The sequence below is a fragment of the Podarcis liolepis genome (assembly GCF_965112155.1).
Source record: "Podarcis liolepis genome assembly, chromosome: 3".
In the NCBI taxonomy this organism is placed as follows: Eukaryota; Metazoa; Chordata; class Lepidosauria; order Squamata; family Lacertidae; genus Podarcis; species Podarcis liolepis.
Genome location: NC_139557.1, coordinates 67,661,161 through 67,680,228, shown reverse-complemented (window position 1 = coordinate 67,680,228; position 19,068 = coordinate 67,661,161). Strand labels below are relative to the sequence as shown.

At 37.5% G+C, this 19,068-nt stretch overlaps 1 protein-coding gene across 1 annotated transcript in view; it reads right to left on the bottom strand.

Annotated features, from left to right (window-relative positions):
* Positions 1-19,068, bottom strand: part of MTHFD1L (methylenetetrahydrofolate dehydrogenase (NADP+ dependent) 1 like) — a 112,861-nt gene that overhangs the window by 72,561 nt on the left and 21,232 nt on the right. Inside the window, exons 8-17 of the mRNA XM_083496415.1 lie at positions 18,266-18,377; positions 16,092-16,183; positions 15,572-15,669; positions 12,081-12,254; positions 7,768-7,904; positions 7,221-7,267; positions 6,498-6,605; positions 5,352-5,426; positions 2,713-2,815; positions 1,050-1,126 (exon numbers count right to left, since the gene is read on the bottom strand). Coding sequence (XP_083352541.1) covers positions 1,050-1,126; positions 2,713-2,815; positions 5,352-5,426; positions 6,498-6,605; positions 7,221-7,267; positions 7,768-7,904; positions 12,081-12,254; positions 15,572-15,669; positions 16,092-16,183; positions 18,266-18,377 — 1,023 coding nt within the window. The remainder of the gene's footprint in view (positions 1-1,049; positions 1,127-2,712; positions 2,816-5,351; positions 5,427-6,497; positions 6,606-7,220; positions 7,268-7,767; positions 7,905-12,080; positions 12,255-15,571; positions 15,670-16,091; positions 16,184-18,265; positions 18,378-19,068) is intronic.

The following is a 19,068-nucleotide window of genomic DNA, read 5'->3' as shown; positions in this document are numbered from 1 at the left end:
TTTTAAAAAATCTTGTTAATGCTATAAACCACTTCCCGATAGGCTTTGTGATCTCGTGGTATATAAATACTTTTATAAATAAATAAATAAAGCCATTGATACTATTTACTTGGTTCAGGTGGACTGGAAAGTTATAGTTAATTCAAGAGTTCTTGGTTTGTTCACCAGTTCATGCAAAGATAGGAGCAAAGCAGCTGCATCCACATTCACAAGATTTGTTCATACCTCCGCTCATTAAACTGGAATTTGATTATCCAAAAGCAGCCTTTATCTGGACAAGTTCTTAAAAAGATTGACAAATGGCATCCTGTAAGGCTGTGAGAAGGCTGTTCTCTTTGGGCTCAGCCCATGCAGTTAAACCCAACATTGTCATCTCCCTCCATAGCTGCTCAAATCTCTAGGGAAGTGTATGTAAAAAAGCTTGAGCTGGTTTTGTGACACTTCACCCGGAATAACTGCCCTCTGTCTTCCACATTATACTTGAAGTAGATTATATTTTCCATATGGTAAACTTTCACTTAGATCTAACATATTAAATATGGCTACTGTTTAGAAGTAGCCTTGCCAAATGCAATGCTCACTGTTTAGTAATGTCATAACAAAGACGGTGTGCATGAAAAAACAACAATGAACTTGGCTTATCAGCAAAGTTACAATGATGAGTTCTCTTTAGGACACTTTCTCACATTTTTATATTCCATTGATCTGTTTTTTAATGAGATTTAGACTACATTTCTATGAAAACTTACTAGCATGTATCCCCGTTGGATGCAGGGGGACTTACATGCAAGTAAACATACATATTTATTTATTGATATATTTTCCCCATACATCAATGCAATGTTGATTACCATACTTGATAACTATATGAAAACTATTGCTTTAAAATCACTACTATACACTAAGCCAAGATTAGCTGCAAATTAATTCATATCTAAAACCATTAAACAACCAGTTCTTCAACAATTTATTAAAAATATATTAGGAAGGAAACATTTTTAATGATCAAAAGAAATGTCTTCTCCAAACACAGTCAGAACTTTACCTACCTGACGAGAAAATCCTTTTTCTGTACTTGCTTGTCCAACTGTTATTTTTCTAAGAAATCGATCGTTTGTATCTACCACTGAAAGGAAAAAGGAAACATTTAGCAAAAAAAGAGAGAAGGAACTATTTCTACGTGTCATCCTGTTAATGTGATACATAAAAACATTTATTTTTAAATGTGTGCATCTTCTCTTGTGTAACAAATCTAACACTTCTTCATAAGATTGGAAGCTCTGCAGCATGGCAGAATATTGTGAAAGCCCCGTGATGGTTCAGGTTTGCTGCAAACTCTCAGGTAGGGCTAGAGCAATGGTGATGTCACCTTATCACAACACATTCTGCTACAGAGATTGCTCCTCCTTCTGATTGGCAAAATACTATTCTGGCTTTTGTTAGGAAACTCCTCCTTGACTTCAAGTTATCAACACCCTAAAATGGATGTAAAACCAGAAGATACTTCCAGAAAGATGCTTTGTAAAAACTGAAAATTAGGATGTGAAACAATAACTTTTATCATATTTTCTACACCCTATCAGTATGTTCAATATACTTTTGAGTATTAATATTCAGTTCAGAGCATGATATAAAAGCTTTAAAAATCTCAGAAGATTTAAACAACTTCTGATTACTCTTGCTGTATATCGTTTATTAGACAAATAGCATCTGAATAATGCAGATTATGCTTTGAAAACAGACATGACGGATGTTAGGAATGTGTATATAATCTGAAGAATTTAAACAACCACATACTTACTACAGTATGAACAGAAACATGAAAAGGAAAATGTTAAGGGCTTACAAGAAATGCATATTCTTATCTAGCTGAAAAGATGCAGCTGGTTTTCTACTGCTACTTAAAATGAAGAAATTTAAGGGAAGACACTTTTTAAAAAACAATACATTTGACGATGTCCATGTCCAATGGCAAGGGTCAAAAAAGCATGGTACTACCTACAGACAAAAAGGTTATCTGCAACCAGAATATCACTAAATCATTTTGTTTAAAACTCCATTGTTTCGAATCACTACCCTGCTGAATGTATGGATGCCAGGAGGCATAGTCAGTAGGTACAGCAGTGGGTTGTAGCCAATAAGGGGGAGTCTGAAAGTGTCTACAGACTAGCAAACCATTGGTGTCTACTTACAACACCTTCCTTTCACCAAGTTCTATGGCAGGGAAGGAAAGTGTGTGGTTTGTCTTCCTTTGGGCTAGGCTCTTTTTGCCTCTTGAAGGAGATTATTCTGCAAGTATTCTGCAAGGAGAAGGCAAATTCCCAGCCTTTATTTTGGACTTTTGCAGAAAGCACAAACAGTCTGGATTCCTAGAATCACAGCTTTAAAAACATTTTGGGATTCCAGGATATGAAAAGAAAGAAAAGCCAAAGAAAAATCAGTGGCATTTTCTAGCTTGCTACAAGGGATATTTCTTCCATTCGCCACATTAGAAATAAAAAGAACATACAGAAAAATCATGGCCATGTTTATTTAGAAATCTGTTTTTTTTCCTGGCAACAGTCAAAGCCAATAACAAGGGCATAAATAATAGCCTATAATAGTTGTGCCTGCTATTATATTTTCACAAGCATCTGGCCCAGCATGGCACAATATGCACTAGATAGACTTTTGATTTTATCCAGCAGGATCCTCTTATATTCTGACACCTACCTCTTTGCCATGTTATCGTGGATGTGTCTATGTCTAGTCTTGCAAATCTGCTAATCTCATCATCTGTTAATGAGCCAGGATCCGTTTTTGTTATTCCCAGCCTCTAGAAAAAGAAACCAAAAAGAAGAAAAATGATACATGAGGAAGATTGCTGCTTGAAAAAGCTACACAAACACCCACTCAGTTCTAAAACCCACCACAGTACATGCTGTGGCCAATTCAAGCCACAATGGCATGTGCTGAAGAGGTCACATGACCAGCTCACACATGCTAAGCTCAATGGAGATTGGCTTTCAGCTCATCACTGCAAAGGCCAGCTGACATCCAGTTATATTTTTTAGTGGAAGTCCATGGTGAAGGAGCTTTGTGCAGCAGATTATATGCAACCTGGTTTCTAATTCTCTTGTGAAACTGTCCATAAGGCCTACTGCCCTAAGAACTATTGACAGAAGTAGCCACATGCAACTGAAGGTGATATTACTCTCTGTCCAATATTGATCGATCAGGACCTTGTTTGCTTGAAGGGAATATTTCTCTCCAGTTGAATTCAGACACCTTTTATGATATCACAATGCTACGGTACTTGTCTACAATTTTTTTCCTTCATAATGAAAAGCTCATTTCAGGGCTCATGGTTATTATTGGAGTTGGACTCTTTTAATAAAAAATATATATTCAATTCCTTTGCTTTAGCAGACCTTACGGTCCAAAAAATTGGCCTCAGCAACATCTCCAATTAGCCTTACTATTTCTACCCTTTATTCTGTAAGAACTAGAGAATCACAATTCAAAAGCTGGAAACAAAAAGGGCTACAAACAATAAGAGACCTCAGTAGGGAAATAAAACCTATTACTGGAGTAAAAATAAAAGCATAATTAGGTAACCTTAAAACAAATTGGTGGTCCATACACGAAATTATAGATTTCTCTGCTAACCCAACAATATTGTTTCAAGCCACCAGAGCCTTAAAACCTATTGAACGACTAATTTTAAATTCTATCTAGGCATCCAAAAATTTACTCTGAAATATCTACAAGATTATCTGTGATGTGATGACAGGGGATCTAATCTCCTTAAAATCTATATGGAAAACAGATTTTCTCAGTGAAATTGATAATGCAGACTGGCAAAAACTTTGGAGGGAAAAATCTTTTAAGTCAGTGTCAGCTAAAATGAGAGAAAATAGTTTAAAAACAATTCACAGATGCCACCACACACCTGTAAAATGCCATAGTTTAAGCTCTCATTCAAGTCCTTTTTGTTGGAGAGGATGTCAACATTTAGGTTCATATTTCCATATGTGGTGGGAATGCAAACCTGGACATTTACTTTGGAAAATGGTATTTATTAAGGAACAGGTGATGCAACCTGATCTGAGGCTAGGTTTATTAAATCTGTTTATAGATGGCTATAAGAATTTACTGTTTAAGGACCTACTAATCTTTTCATGTCTGCAACTAGAAATACATTAACACAATATTGGAAAACAGGTACTAACTTAACTTTAGAGACATGGTGGGATAGACTATGGAACATAGCTTTTATGGAAAAAGCAGAAAAGCATCAACCAGAAGAGCACTAATGAGTGCAAAGTCCAAATAATATTTTGAAACTGTATGGTACATGTTCAATCAGCACACTGGAAAGGTGAATGTTATCCCCCTACAACCAGCTAACCATGGCTCACACTGGGACAAACTTTTAAGACTCCTAGCTGCTATAATAAACTCTAAAGTATCATAAAATCTGCTTAATGTTTGACTTTGTACATGCATGGGAATGTTTCTTGAGGGGTGGGGGTTATATGGAGATTGTTTGTTACATATATTTTCAGAAACTGAAAGTTAAAAAAGTAAAAATACACATTTTTTAAAGTCAATGACAGTTTAGAATTTAAAAAGCATTGGGCTACATTGCCATTGCCACCCAGCGATAACAGGAGACACAGACTGGTGTCATATACCGACTGGGGTCACTTTCCTTATGACCACCTGTTTTGGGGAAACTGGTATCTGTTGCAAGCAGAGTTTCGAAGCGCCCTAAGTAGTGTTATTTGCAGGTTTCTCCAGACCCATAAAAGACTCCAAAGCACAGAGATAGTTCATTGGGGCTGATGGAAGGCGTAAAGTAGTTTCCAAACAACCAGGTTGCTTCACTCACCACCAAAGTCACTTAGATGCTGCCTAGTGGGAGTTTGACTAGTTTGTCTGATTGGATACATTTTCAACCCGCTCTAACAGTGTACTCCTATGTGTGTTTACTCAGAAAAAACCCCACTGGGTTCAAGAGGCCTTACCCCCAGATAAACTGGATTGCAACTTAAAAGCTGAGACACTTTCTATAAACTGTGACAATCTCACTTACTGAATATGTGATGAAGTTGAAATACATCATATAATGCCTTCCTGCAGAGACAACACAATTCTATCTGACTACATAAATCACTATGAGATGGGGATGGATGATTGATTAATTTAAACCTATATTTGTTTGGAGACCTTTTGACCTTATTAGTTCAAAAATAGGAAACTCTAATTATTATAAGCCAAATAAGTTTAAATTCATTATTTTTTTAAGAGACCCAAGGTCTTCTAAAAGAATCCATAAAATATTACTGAAAGTTTAAAAGGCCACTTACTTTCAGACGTGCAAGCTGAATGGCTGAAAATTTTCTCTCTCCATGAACTAATGGAACCAATCTATTATATAAGGCCTGCAAAGAACATACAGTATAATGAAAATCAGAAGGCAAAGTGCCAGTCCCCCATCAAGGATCATAAAGTGCAGTCCTGATTCTGCTAATAACTGAGCATGCATTTTCCAATTCTGTTCCAAATTGGTCTCCACCCATTACAGCTTCTGAGACATTCTTCTTCCCATTTAAAGGGCAACTGATACAAAATTAACAACTATTATAACCAGCAAAATGTCTTTCATCTGCTCAGGAAAGAAGGTTTGCATACTTGCGAGTACTTCCACCACACAGAGCCCATGCGGCGCTTCCTTTGGGATTACTGAACCCTTAGGGAAGGACTTTAGAACTCCACTCAGCAGAACAACAAGGTTCCCCAAGCATGGCAGTATTGGCTCACCACATTTTGAAGTAAATACATATTACAATCTAAAAACAAGGGCTCCCATAAGGCCACCAAGGTTCTGCAATTATCAGATGGCACTGCTCCTTAGGATCCTTATCAGTATGGACTAAACACTCAGTTTCTGGGACAGAAGACGAGAGTTCCCTTAACTACTGCCATGCCCTCAAGAACAGCATTTTCCTTCAAGAAGTGAATTACAACCTTTCCATTATAAAGGAGAATATAAAGGGAACACTCTTGGAATGCAGCCTAAGCCTCTTCTCTGGCAACCTCAAAAGCCCAGCACTGAGAATCCAAAATGCTGTTTCTTGGTCTGTCTAGAACAGAGGTAGCCAGTGTGTTGCCCTCCAGGTGTTGCATGTCTACATCTCCCAGCATTTCTAACCATTGGCCGTGCTGGCTAGGGCTGATGGGAGTTGGAGTCCAGCAACATCTGGAGGACAGCATGTTAATTACTTCTGCTCCAAACTGTGACAAAAATGCTGGCTCTGTATATAGATGAACCTTGAGTGGAAAAGGTCTCTAAATCCACTGGATTACACCAAAACATACCGTATACACAAATTATTAAATGGTCAATAATGAATTATTTAAAATGCTTGTAACTGCTGTGTTTTAGGAAATGCAGTATTCACAGTAACAATCAGATAACATTGTGATGGAAATTATAAAATGGTTGGCTTTACCTTATCAGACTGAGTATTTTCATGCAGAATCCTTGCATCTATAGCAGCAGCCAGCAAATTATTTGCTGCAGTAATGGCATGAATATCTCCAGTTAAGTGAAGATTGAACTACGGATGAATTAAAAATGAGAAAAACATTCATTTTGAGCCGATTGGTGAAACCCATCCAAGCCCTTTCACTTGTGGGATTAACAGCTCAGTTGAACAACTTTCAAATTGTTGTGGAAATATGATTAAATCATCATCATTGTAGCTGAAGAGATTTAATACGTGAGAGAGGGTCTCAGTTCAGTGGATGAGAGTTTACAGCCAACACAACCAAAGTACAGATGAATTAAGACGAGCTGGAAAATAAGTTTTTGCTAGGATGCAGCAACCTGCAATTTGATTCATACATTCAGGCTTTTTTATTTATGATGTGAATATTGAAGGACAGAATATACTGTGTACTTCAGAATGATTGTGTGAACTTATATTGGAAACAGAATGCTGGGTGGATGGCTGGTCTCATGAATTTCATAACACAATTGAGCAAAAGTGTCTCAAACCAAGACAAAAAGTACAGCATGAGAAAATTAATGGCATTACACAAGGGATGAAAATTAATCTGCTGATTAAAGAGATTTCAAAGCAATTACTATTTGTCTCTGTATGTATTTACTCTTTGACAACAGAGAGGAGCTAAAGTCCATCTTCAATGGTGCGAAGAAAATTTTAGCTTACCTCTTCCATTGGGATGACTTGAGCATATCCGCCCCCTGCTGCTCCACCTACGCAGCAAATGAAATGCTTATGTTACATTAGTAAAACTATTCTGAAGGAAGGCTTGAATAAACCATAAAAGAAGAAATGGAATGATGCAAAATTTTGAGTCTCTAATGAGATTCAGAAAACAAAGAGTATCCCACCAAGCATGGCCCACAAGTATGGATGGGAAATATTGAGATAGATTTCAAAAGCAGCAAACTTAAAGTGTGGATGTGTGGGTGAAAATGCACACTGAAAAGTCTACCCACATACACATTGACACCCCAGTGTGGAAACAGTTTCAGCTGTGTATCTATGAAATAGATAATCACCTACATGACAGAGCTATCTGCATATTTTAAAAGTCTACAAAAATTATTATGCACCATACTCTCTGGACATGCCTTTAAAATCAAAGAAACAGAACAACTCTAAAACACACGAATATTTCACCAGTTTCCTTTGGCCAAAACAGTCCAAAAGCTATATTATAAAGTACTGTATAATATGAAATAATGAGTACCTTTAACACCAAATGTAGGTCCTTGAGAAGGCTGCCTCAGGCAGGCAAAGGAATTTACTTTAAGGTGGGCTGTCAGAGCCTGAACGAGGCCAATTGTCACAGTGCTCTTTCCTTCTCCAAGTGGGGTTGGTGTAATCCTAACAACACGGGAGGATGAAATGTTTTACTATGAGTATGGAAAAGCTACCAATGCAAGCCAAATAAAAATTAACAGTATAATCAATTTCAACTAAACGATGCTATTATAAAACAGGCAATTTACATCTGTTACACTAACTTTGGTTGACATCACATGGTATCAGCCTGCTTGTGGAACAGGCTTCCTCTCCTGCCATGGGATTTTGTCCTCCTTTCCTTCCCCCAGGGCCCTCATGTATCTCCAAAATCTGCTCAGGAGTTGAGAAACCCATTGGAGAAGATTTGGGGGTGGTGCATGGGGCTACAGCAGGGAGGAGTGGAAGGGGAAGTTCTATTGCATCTGCTTGCATGACATTGGATATCGCCCAAATGTCAATACCTCTTCTGTTAAAGCAACTGACTTAAGAACGGGGAAAACAAATTGTTTTGGCAACTGTTCTGAATACCTGGCACATACACTGAATTTGGTATAGATTTACATGCAAGACCAAAGCCTCTCCAACTTTCTTGAAAACTCATTCTTCAGCATTTAAGGGGAAATACAATGAATAGGCTTATCGAGTGTGCCATTATGTAGTGAACGATTATTTCCTAACCTCTCCAACATGAATGAGAAGGGGGGGAGGGGAATACATTTTGTACAAAAACACACCACAAAAAACAAGCAGTGAGAATAATATGTTATAATAATAAATAAAGATGTGTTAGTAAAGTGCAAATAATAATGCTTGCAAAAGCCAAAATCTACATGAGCCCCTGGGAGTTTTTAAACAGAGGGGAAGTATATTCATATGCTAGATAGGAGAAAGGAATAAGAACACTATTTGGCCTACCCTGCTCCCAACAATAAAGTGGAAAGGATATTTCTCCCATGTAGCTATATCCCACTGTCACAATTACAGCTGTGCAGCTGCATTCCTTATTTCAAGTTGTACATAGATACTTGCTAATCATGTTCGCCCTCAACAGCAGCTCTATTTTATCAAGGAACATCAGATATACAACCATCCAGATGTATGTTTTCCTAAAACATTTCAGCTTTTAAAACAATGATCACAGACAGGGAAAGATAATCATACAGAAGCAATTAAACAAATACCATATGAATTGAAATAAAATGTAACTAGGTATGGTTCTAGTAAGATTGATGGCAAGAGAACCACGATCGTATCCTTTTCTGATAGAGTTCTAATTTGAAAGTCTACAAGCTCAGTTTGAAGATAATGGGATGCACACTTGAACCACTAAGTGTGTCACATTCTGAACCAACATACCTAGAAATTATGGTGTAATTGGAATCAATAAAGTAAACTGAGATCACAATGGTTTAAAGAGAAAGAGAATTCAGCTAAGTTCTGATAAAAAAATGAAGTTATATGGGTGATACAAAACTATATTTTGTTCCATCTCCTAATACATCAATGCTTGGTTAATTTCTATTCTGTCTTTAAAAAAACCACACCCTATATACACACACCTAAAGTTAAAGTATGATTAATGATTTTGAATTACCATAGAAAGATTTCAAAACCAGCCAAACAATTCATCTGGGGCATCTCTCTCATCAGGCAGAGAAAATTCAAGTTAAGAACAAAACAAAATAAGATTACATTTTCATTCACATCACTCCCACTCAGTTTCTAAGGGAAAAGCTTGCCAAGATATGCTATACTTAACTGTTTAAATCTGTGATACTTTAGTACTTGCAGTGAAATAAGTAGTTTATTAAAGGAATGTGACATTAAGGATTACATTTTCATTCCCAGGGACATACAAGTATTCATGCATATGCTAGCCAAAAGGGGTAACTCCTATAGCATGACCTCCTGAAGACTCTAGCTAGAAATCCACCTCTAATTAGAAACATCTTTCCTTCAACATTAGAAACTATGCAAAAGGTCCAGCTGTCCTCTGTATGCTACGATCACTTCTGGTGAGAGATACAGTCTGAAATATTTGTTTTATAGATTATCATCTTTCAAAAAAATAATAATTGAGTATTTTGCCCCCACAGTTGCTATGAAATAATGTGTTCTGCCTATTCTCTCTTACGCTGCGGCAGAACACAAACTCTCAAAAGCATAAAGCTTTTAACTATGATCACTGGTGCCAAGAGGACTGACCAGTTTTCTTTTCCAGCCCATCTAGTACCATGAAATATGTTGTTTGCCAGAAGCCAATTGTGGATTTTGAACCTGGAGGCTTGGCGATGTTGTGGATCCAGTTTGTGAACTATCAACACCAAGGACCCAAACAGAAGTAGTGTTAAAATGCACATGTTGTCTATGGAAGCGTGTCCAGAAATCTCTCCTTCCACTGGCACATGAGTCGGTATATAAAAAAGCACCATGGTGTAAATGGTGTAAGAGACATGACAGAAGTGGAAGCTAGATATGGGGCTATTTGCATCAGTAGCCACATAGCAGAACACATAGTCTCATTCCATAATTTGGCCAAAGAGAGAAATTGACTGGTCTGCAAGAGCTACCTAAAGACCCTGGAGTAACAGGGTCAATGAGAAAGCCTATTTTTTGTGAGCTATTATTTGAATGTTCTGTTACTTCAGACAGACAGTGAGAGAACAGTTCATGCTGTCCTGAATATTTATTAAGAAATAACCCTTTTCCGAAATACAATTGTTTCTACTGAATTCTTTGCTATCTGACAATGTGAGCTCATAGAATGTTGCCAATCTGCTCTCTGTGGAAAAACACACACGTTCTACTATATTTTAATTAAAAAACAATGAAACTTTCAAATTGTAAGGGCATTTTCTCATTTTGTAAACTGGATATGTAAGGCAGTGGAGGACTAGAAAGTAGTTAATATAGTATTCTGAATCTATTAGGACACTTCAAAGGAGAATATGGAAATAAGTTGAATTCCTCTCACTTTTCCTTTGGTTTAAAACAGATTTGCCAAGGGCTTAATTTGAAAGAAGCCCTTTCTAAAAATGGACTAGCAAGCTAAACTTAGCCTTTGGAAGTTTTTCTTTTACAACTCATATAGTCAGTGTCCTAAAATATTTTAACCTTTTAAAGAAGTGAAGCCTAGAAGAATCTCTCTCCTAACCCGATTGCTAAACATTATTCCTATTCTGCTATCACTTGCCCTAGATTTATTTTATTCATAAAACTATTTATTTACCATTTTAACATAACACACATGAAAGCAGTTTACAGTAATATCTATATATAATAGAAACACATACAAATTTAAAATCAGAAACCATCAACTTGTATTTATGGAAAAATGTATTTTTAGTGGCCAGCATAAACATGGTAGAATAACTGTTTTAAAAACAGGAAGCAGAGAACAGGAAGAAGATGGAGGGCTGTAAAAAGTGGAGATCCAAAGGATAGGTATTGGGGCCTGTGCTTTTTAACTTATTTATAAATTATCTAGAATTAGGGATGAGCAGTGAGGTAGCCAAATGATAACAAATTGTTCAATTTGACAGAGGTCTATAAGACTGTACATGGTAAGAAGAAAGTAGATAAGTATAAGTTTTTCTCTCATAATACTGGAACCTGAATGTTGAAAAGTTCAGGACAGACCAATGAAAGTACTTTTCACGCAGCATAGGAGAAAGGGAAAATTTGTGAAAATCATCTCTTTCTCCACTCCAATTTTTAGTTCATGGAAGTTCCACTGAATGAAAGAGCCTTCAAGCAAGACTCAAATGGATAGAACCCAATGTACTTAAAGCTACTTAGCAGAACAGTCATAATTCAGAGCAGTGAGACAGGATAGGTGGATCCATGGCTTAAAATGGAGAAAGGTGAAACATATAAGAACACCACCTGGTATACTCCACTAAGTCTGAAAGCAGAACTGCATAGCATCTGCTGCTAATCCCCAGAATAATTGGAGAGAAAATAAGCCCTGTGCTGATGTATATTTGCAAAGGGCTTATCAATTACATAGGGCACTTAAGATGGAAACAAGCATTGTTATTTTAATTCCCTCTATTCTAAAAATAATTTATACTTTTTCTTGAGTAGTTCCCCATCCCCATACCTATTTTTCCCCCAAATATAAATGGACTACAAGAAGAGAGAGAGGGAGAATATTTTTAAGTGTTGTGGCCTTAAAATCTGGAAAAATACATATTAAATAAGTTGAAGTGCAAGTTGGGAGGGTTTAGTAAGAAAATGAAACAAAATACTTCTTACCCAGCAACCAGCACATATTTTCCATCTGGTTGATCTTTTAACCTTTCCAGCAGGGACAGACGTACTTTGGCTTTGGTTTGGCCATAGATTTCAATTTCATCTGCAAGCAATCCTATCTCCCTAGCAAGGACATCAACAGCTTTTGGGTTCTGTCCTCGGGAAATCTCAATATCACTGCAAAGGAAAACAAATTAGAGCCAGGAGATCTCTGTCAGCTTAGATGGTCATAAGCAAGGAGGCAGATGGCAGCAAAAAAATACTGAGAACAACAGTTACTATTGGCATGTCATGGTCCTTTCGTTCATTCATTTTATTTTGTGAACCACCCTGAGATCTACAATGAAGGGCAGTATATAGATTTAATTAATAAATAATAAATAAAATTGCAAACTTACACTGCAATCTTACGCATGTATGTTTACTCAAAAGTAAGCCCTGTAGGGCTTCCTCCAAATAAATCATATGACTGAGATAAAATAAGTTATAAAACATTAATACTACCATTTTGGAAATGTCTTACTATATAGAGGTGGCTAAATCTAATTGTAAATGAAGGGCCAGAACTCAGTTGTAGCAATTATGGGGTCTGTGAAAGAGAGACAGGAAGAGTGTGAGAGAGTAAAAGAGAGAGAGATGAGGATGATAATGATAATGATTTATTAAATTTATGTACTGCCCTTCACCACAAGATCTCAGAGAAAGAGAGAGAAGGAAGGAATTGAGGAAGGAAGGGGACTGAGTCACACACGCATATATATTTAATAATATTCTACTCTTTAGAAAAGCCCCTACAATGCTTTCACATTTCCTTAGGCATAAATCTCTTGGCTGATTGATATTTATAAAGGGAAACCCAGGGATTCATATATTTGAACTTGGGAGACAGATGCTAACACACACACACACACACACACACACACACACACACACACTTTGCTGTTGCTTCCCCATTAGGTAGTATAACTGGGCAGATACAAAGCAGATACCTGACCAAACAAGGAGGAAATGCGGTGGGGAGAACAACAAAATGCAAAAACGAGCCAAGGCAAGGATATTGTATTTGTGTCAAGCTTCATAGAGGGCATACTGTAGTCAGGATAATGTGAATTGTATCAGTTGTGCTCGACATGGATACAAAGAAGAGCTTTGCTTGTCCAGAAGATTACAGGGCAATCTTCCATTTTTAGAAGGCATCAGACTACTGTAAATGTAAATACTGCTGGGAGGAAAAAAGCTTCAATGATTCACTAGGAGGTTTTTCCATCTCTGCTACAAAATCATCTCAAGCCGTCTTCCCTTGCAGCAATTACTTTCATTCTGCCTGCCCTCAGCATGAGCTACTGCTATATGATGTTTCACATGAAAAAGCTGTGTGCTGGTAACAGCAGGATTCCAATGAACTGGTAGCAATAGATGGAATCATAATTGTTAACCTTCCAACACTGAATCCCTTCAACTTGATACAGGGGGATTCATAAGGGCTCAAACTGGGTAAATGCTGGATGGCCAAGGTGCGTTGGAAAAGCCCTGAGCACTCTTCCTTCCTGGCTCCTCAATGACAAACTCAACATATTAGGAAGACATTTAGCCCTGGCATATTCCATTTTAAAATATACATAGCTAGAAGGGGACGTAGCAAGCTGAACTGGGATCATGGGGGCAAGGAAGCATTAAGCTTTTGCCCCCGCCCCCGGTTTGGAACTGCCTCCACACTTGGCATTCAAAATGGGAAGAAAGGCCCCATGGGTACCACCTGCTTTCTGCTTAGCACAGCTGGGGCCAGGTAAGGACTGAGTGACAGCACAAAAGCATCAGCAACAGTGTAACTTTGTTTTGGTCACCGTCACACTTCTTTACACAAGGCAAGATGCAGTTACGTCATGCACTGGCAAGCTCTTGGAAGTAGATATATTGCAAGTCAAGTATTTATGCCTAGCTGTTGCAGTCTGCAATGTTTGCCAGAGTGTTTTAGATAGCAAGTGTTACCAGATGTTAGATGTGTCAATGTATTCAAGAATAACTGCAATGTGCTCTTTAAGGATTCAGTCGCCCCCAGTATCCTCTGCACCGATACACTGAAGTGAAAATGGACCAATGCTTCAGTGTTGGTTAAGCCAAGCAGGTATGTGCCTCATGGGAGCCCCATGCAAGAACATGAGTGAAGCACAACAAATATGCAGAGAGCTTGCACCTACTTTAAGAATTTTATTATTGAGTATTTTGGGGAGGAAACCCTGCAGATGTTACAGTAGTATCTTTGGAAATAACTCTAATTAATACTCCGAGTTCAGAGAGAGCCTAACACAGATGTTCACAGTTTCAATTTGCATGTTGCTTTCTTGTCACTTTTCAAAGAATGACTCATCTGTTTTACTATAATACAGCATATTATTGAATGAGGATACTTTATATCTTCCATCTGCCCACCAATGTTTCATTTGTGTGTAAAATAAACAGTTATGTAGTTCCAATAGCCAAACAGAAATCCTACAAATCATAAAATATTTACATGTATTTTAACCTAACCCGTAACACAATATACACGTTGACCTAATTTAAGGGTTTTTTGGTTTTTTTAATTGTCTCCTCCCTGCCCGTTTTGGCATGCTGGAGAATGCATTTATTGGATCTGTGAAAATTTAAAGATATTGAATCTTTTTCCTATAGCCATCTGGAAATGTTCTGTTCTGTTAGAAGCCTCAAACGCTAGAACTCAAATTGGTTGTAAGAACATTAAACAAAACAAAACAAACAGCCCAAATACTCTCTCTCTCTCTCTCTCTCTCTCTCTCTCTCTCTCTCTCTCTCTCTCTCTCTCACACACACACACACACACACACACACAGTATTAAGGCATATTAAAAAAAAAATTGGAGAAAATGTTATTTTGTCAAAAAAATAATAAAGGCAATTTATGCACAACTCCTCTAGAGGTGTGGGACAAATTATGAATACTCTCACCCATCACCACACAGGTGTGTATGCACATCCCTGACTTTGCTTCCATCCCACCCTGCCCCAGCAAGCTGTAGTGATGCTGGGATCAGGAAGGCAGCTCCACTCCACCTCATAGCCACTACTGATGAACGGCAGCCTGAGCTTCTTAGAGGAAGGGATGAATTTTTAAAAACCCACAGGCTATTTAATAAATAAATAGTGTTGGCAAACAACTTACAAAACTGACCACTTTGGGGTCAGAAAAGACTGGGCTTAGTTTAATACTTGAACCGCTTGTTTGAATGCAATGCCCTATGCTTCTTAACTTTGTACCCAGGCACTACAAATAGTTTGCCATTGCTTTCATTTTAACTTTCAATTCTTTGGTATTAATATTAATTTTCCATCTATACCGTAAGTCACGCTTACAATATTCCTGCATTTGCAGGCAGTTGGACCAGCTGACCTTCAGAGTACCTTCCATCTCTGCAAATTGTATGATTCTATGTAGCTGAAAAGTGGGATGGAAATAGTTTAGATACATACAAACATACCTGGGAACGGGCGAAAGGGGTTGCAGCTTTAAGCAGCGAAGATTCCAGCTCTTATACTGTTGGGTCTGTATCCACTGCTCACTGATCTTTACAAAGTTCTTTTTCAAAATTGAAAGGGGGAAAAAGATTGTAATATACAGTTGGAAACCCATATTCTGTTTCTTACACTTTTCAAGTCCATTTCCTGTTTTCATAAACTTTGGGGTATGAAGGAGGGGGATTTTGTTGTGGGAAATGCCTAATCAGGGATTGTGTTCCATGGGTTCCCTGTGTCCCACACTGTACACTCCATCTGCATTCTAGGTTCTAAAATTAATTTTGCAATTGTGCATGCACACTTTGCCATTGTTTTCAGTTTGCAATTTTTTCCTTATAGATTGCTAATTCATACTACTAGTACATGTGCACATTGATTAATTCACAGTACAAAAAGAACTCCTGCTCGTGAGCCTGTGGAACTGTCTTATTTTCTCTCTCTTGCATTTCAAGGGCCCAAAAGGTAGTACATAGTCTTACAAACCTGCATGCACATTGCCACTGCCAGCTGACCTACATCCTCACTCAGAGGGGAGTCACTGCTCCTAGCTGACTGTTCGCCAGACGCATTTTGTCCTGCAAAATATTTTTTGAAAATAATCACATAAATTAATCGGGAAAGACAATTAGAACTATGCAGGGAGAAGATGACTTGACATCATTAGCAAAATTGTCAATAACTGTAAGGATTTTAATCCCTTCAGTATTTTCAGTTGGAAAGATCCTAAAAATAGGAAAATGGCAAATATAAAGCAAGATTAACTGTACCCACCTGCCAGGTTTTGATCTCTAAAGATGTGCACATAACAAAAGGAGTAACCACCAACATATGAAGCTACCTCAAGCAGCTGTCACACAGTAGCTGTAATATATGCCTCACCCCTTCTAATAATATTTTTAGGAAGTTTGACAGACAGTTTACATAGTGAATCCCTAAAATTAACACTGACTAAGGAAAGAAGGTTCATAACCAAACATTGCTATGGAAAGTTCCATAAAATGTTCGGAAGCCCTTACAATAATTTAAGAAAAACATTATGAAAAAACAACAACTCATAGTCTTTTCCAGTACATTTTTCATTGTCAATGATCCCCTATACAACACCAGATGTTGTACAACATTCTAGTGCAAATGTATTACATTTATGATCTACAGTATTCTGATTTCATTAAGATCACTTTCAGGCATCAGCTGATGCTGCAATCTTCAAATGATTTTTAAAAAGACATTGACTTTGTGATAACTTGCTCTCTGAGAAGATGAGCTTCTCCATTATACTGTGACTACAGTGAATATGAAGTTACTACAGCACAGTATCAGTGAACCTGAATACCAAAACCAATAATTAACCTTAAGGAAATTAAAAAATGAGTAGTTCTCTTTTCAAGCCCAAGATGGCGAGAGAGGAAAAAAACATGCCTGGCTTGCAGCAGCAGTCAACAGGAATGGCCAGTTGGTACCCAGTAGCAAAGAATAGGCAACAGGACAACCATTTTGTAGAGCACAAATAATGCTGACCTGGAACTGTCCATTAATTTCCTCCTAAACATTCATAATTCCATATTTTTACCATCATTTCCAGTATCAGTCAGTCAGTCATTCTATCTATCTATTTATAAACTGCTTAATGTTTTAAAAATCTCTGAGCAGTGTGAGTCCAGTTCTTTTATGCCACTATGAAATGAGTTAATACAACAGGGAGGGCTTACAACTTTACACAGAAGAAAAAAAAAATAAGGGAACAATTAACTGTTCACTTTCAGGTGTACGTAGTGAATGAGTTACCAGTGTAAGGAGGTTACTGTGGTTTTACCACATCACAGCTATATAATTTCTATAGCTCTTACCTTTCATGCAAGGGACTAACATATAGCAAAATATAAAATAGCATCAAATAAAAAAGCAGGAGTCAACAAAAAGAAATGACAAAATTGTTCAATGGTAACTTTTTACTCCAAGCAGCTTTTTCACTGTTATGGTCTCACAGACTATAAGCAGGGCATTCTTATAGAATGAAATAACACCAGGCAACTTTTAAAAATATAAAATAAGAAAGAATTTAATATACATATAAAAATTAAAAGGAAAGGAAAGGAAACATGCAGATTCTTTGGTGCTATGGTTTCTGTCAGGTAAAAGCAATAGGTGCATCAATAACTAAATTGCAATTAAACTATGCACATTCTTTCTATCAGAGGTATGTGTTTAATACAGATGCACACATTTAATACATATACTCCCCCCCACAAAACAATAAATATATATTTAAAAACAATAAATAAGCAGAGTGCTTCTGCTGTTCTTTCCAGGCTATTCCAGGAGACAGCCTATTACAAAAACATATGCCCCAAGGCACACAGACATTGTGCAGGCAGTAAACAAAACATATTTCTTTTATTAAAATCTTGTGACTCCTCTTTTTTTACGCCTGTATGTTCATTCTGACACTGAAATATGTAGGTAAACATTCATGTGTGTTATTGGTAGGCACAGTCTGCACTGGAACAGTACAGACTGCATTTCTGAGTTGATCCGGACAATTTAAGTTTTCTGTACCAACCGAAAACTGATAGGGATAAGGTGGAAGAAGGGATAAAAATATGAGTGGACACAAATACATTAGCTATTCAACACTGCACAGCTTGAAAGGAACTCACCCCATAAAATGTCACGTGAACAATCCACACTGGTCATCTCAGGTTTCATCCAAGTAGCTGGAATCTCTTTAGGTTTGGCACTACCCACTATCACCATATCAGCACCATGAAGCTAGGAGATGGGCATGGAGAGAAATGTCGTACAAATAAAGCATTAGCTAACAATAAAATGTACTAGATTGTGTTGTCAGAATGACACCTAACGTGCTGTGTGGATGCTATGCTTAAACCATTGTGATCAGGTGAATCCTCCTCTTCCTGGCCCTACAGCCTCCCAAAATCCACTCCACAGGGAACAAATGTTCAGTCCAAGAATAAATTATTCACCTCTTCCACCTGGCAAGATTTTTAGTGTACCAATGCAATGGCTCCAACAGTTCCCCACACTGCAGATGTTCTGAGGCAAGGTATGTCCTTCATCAAAATTAATGCAAGCAATGTGCCACTTGCAGACAAAGAACTGTTTGGCAGATGCTTGAGTGGATGTGAAAAGGTCCCAATAGGACTCAGATTGTGTCATTGTTCTAGGGACATTGTTTCCCCCGTATGATTTAAATGGAATGAATGTGTTCAAAATTAAAAGAATTAGAAAGGTATATCCAGTACACTTAAATGTAAAACTAAATTGGAGGTGTAAAGACCCAGTCAATAATCAAGTTTATCTCCTTGCAAATGCACCATATGGTTTCCAAACAGACAGTGAACTCAATACAAAACAGATGCTACATATAATTGCAGCCAAATACTATCGAAGATGCAGGGAAGTGCTCACATACTTCCCAAGGCTAACTAGTTAAGTTGTA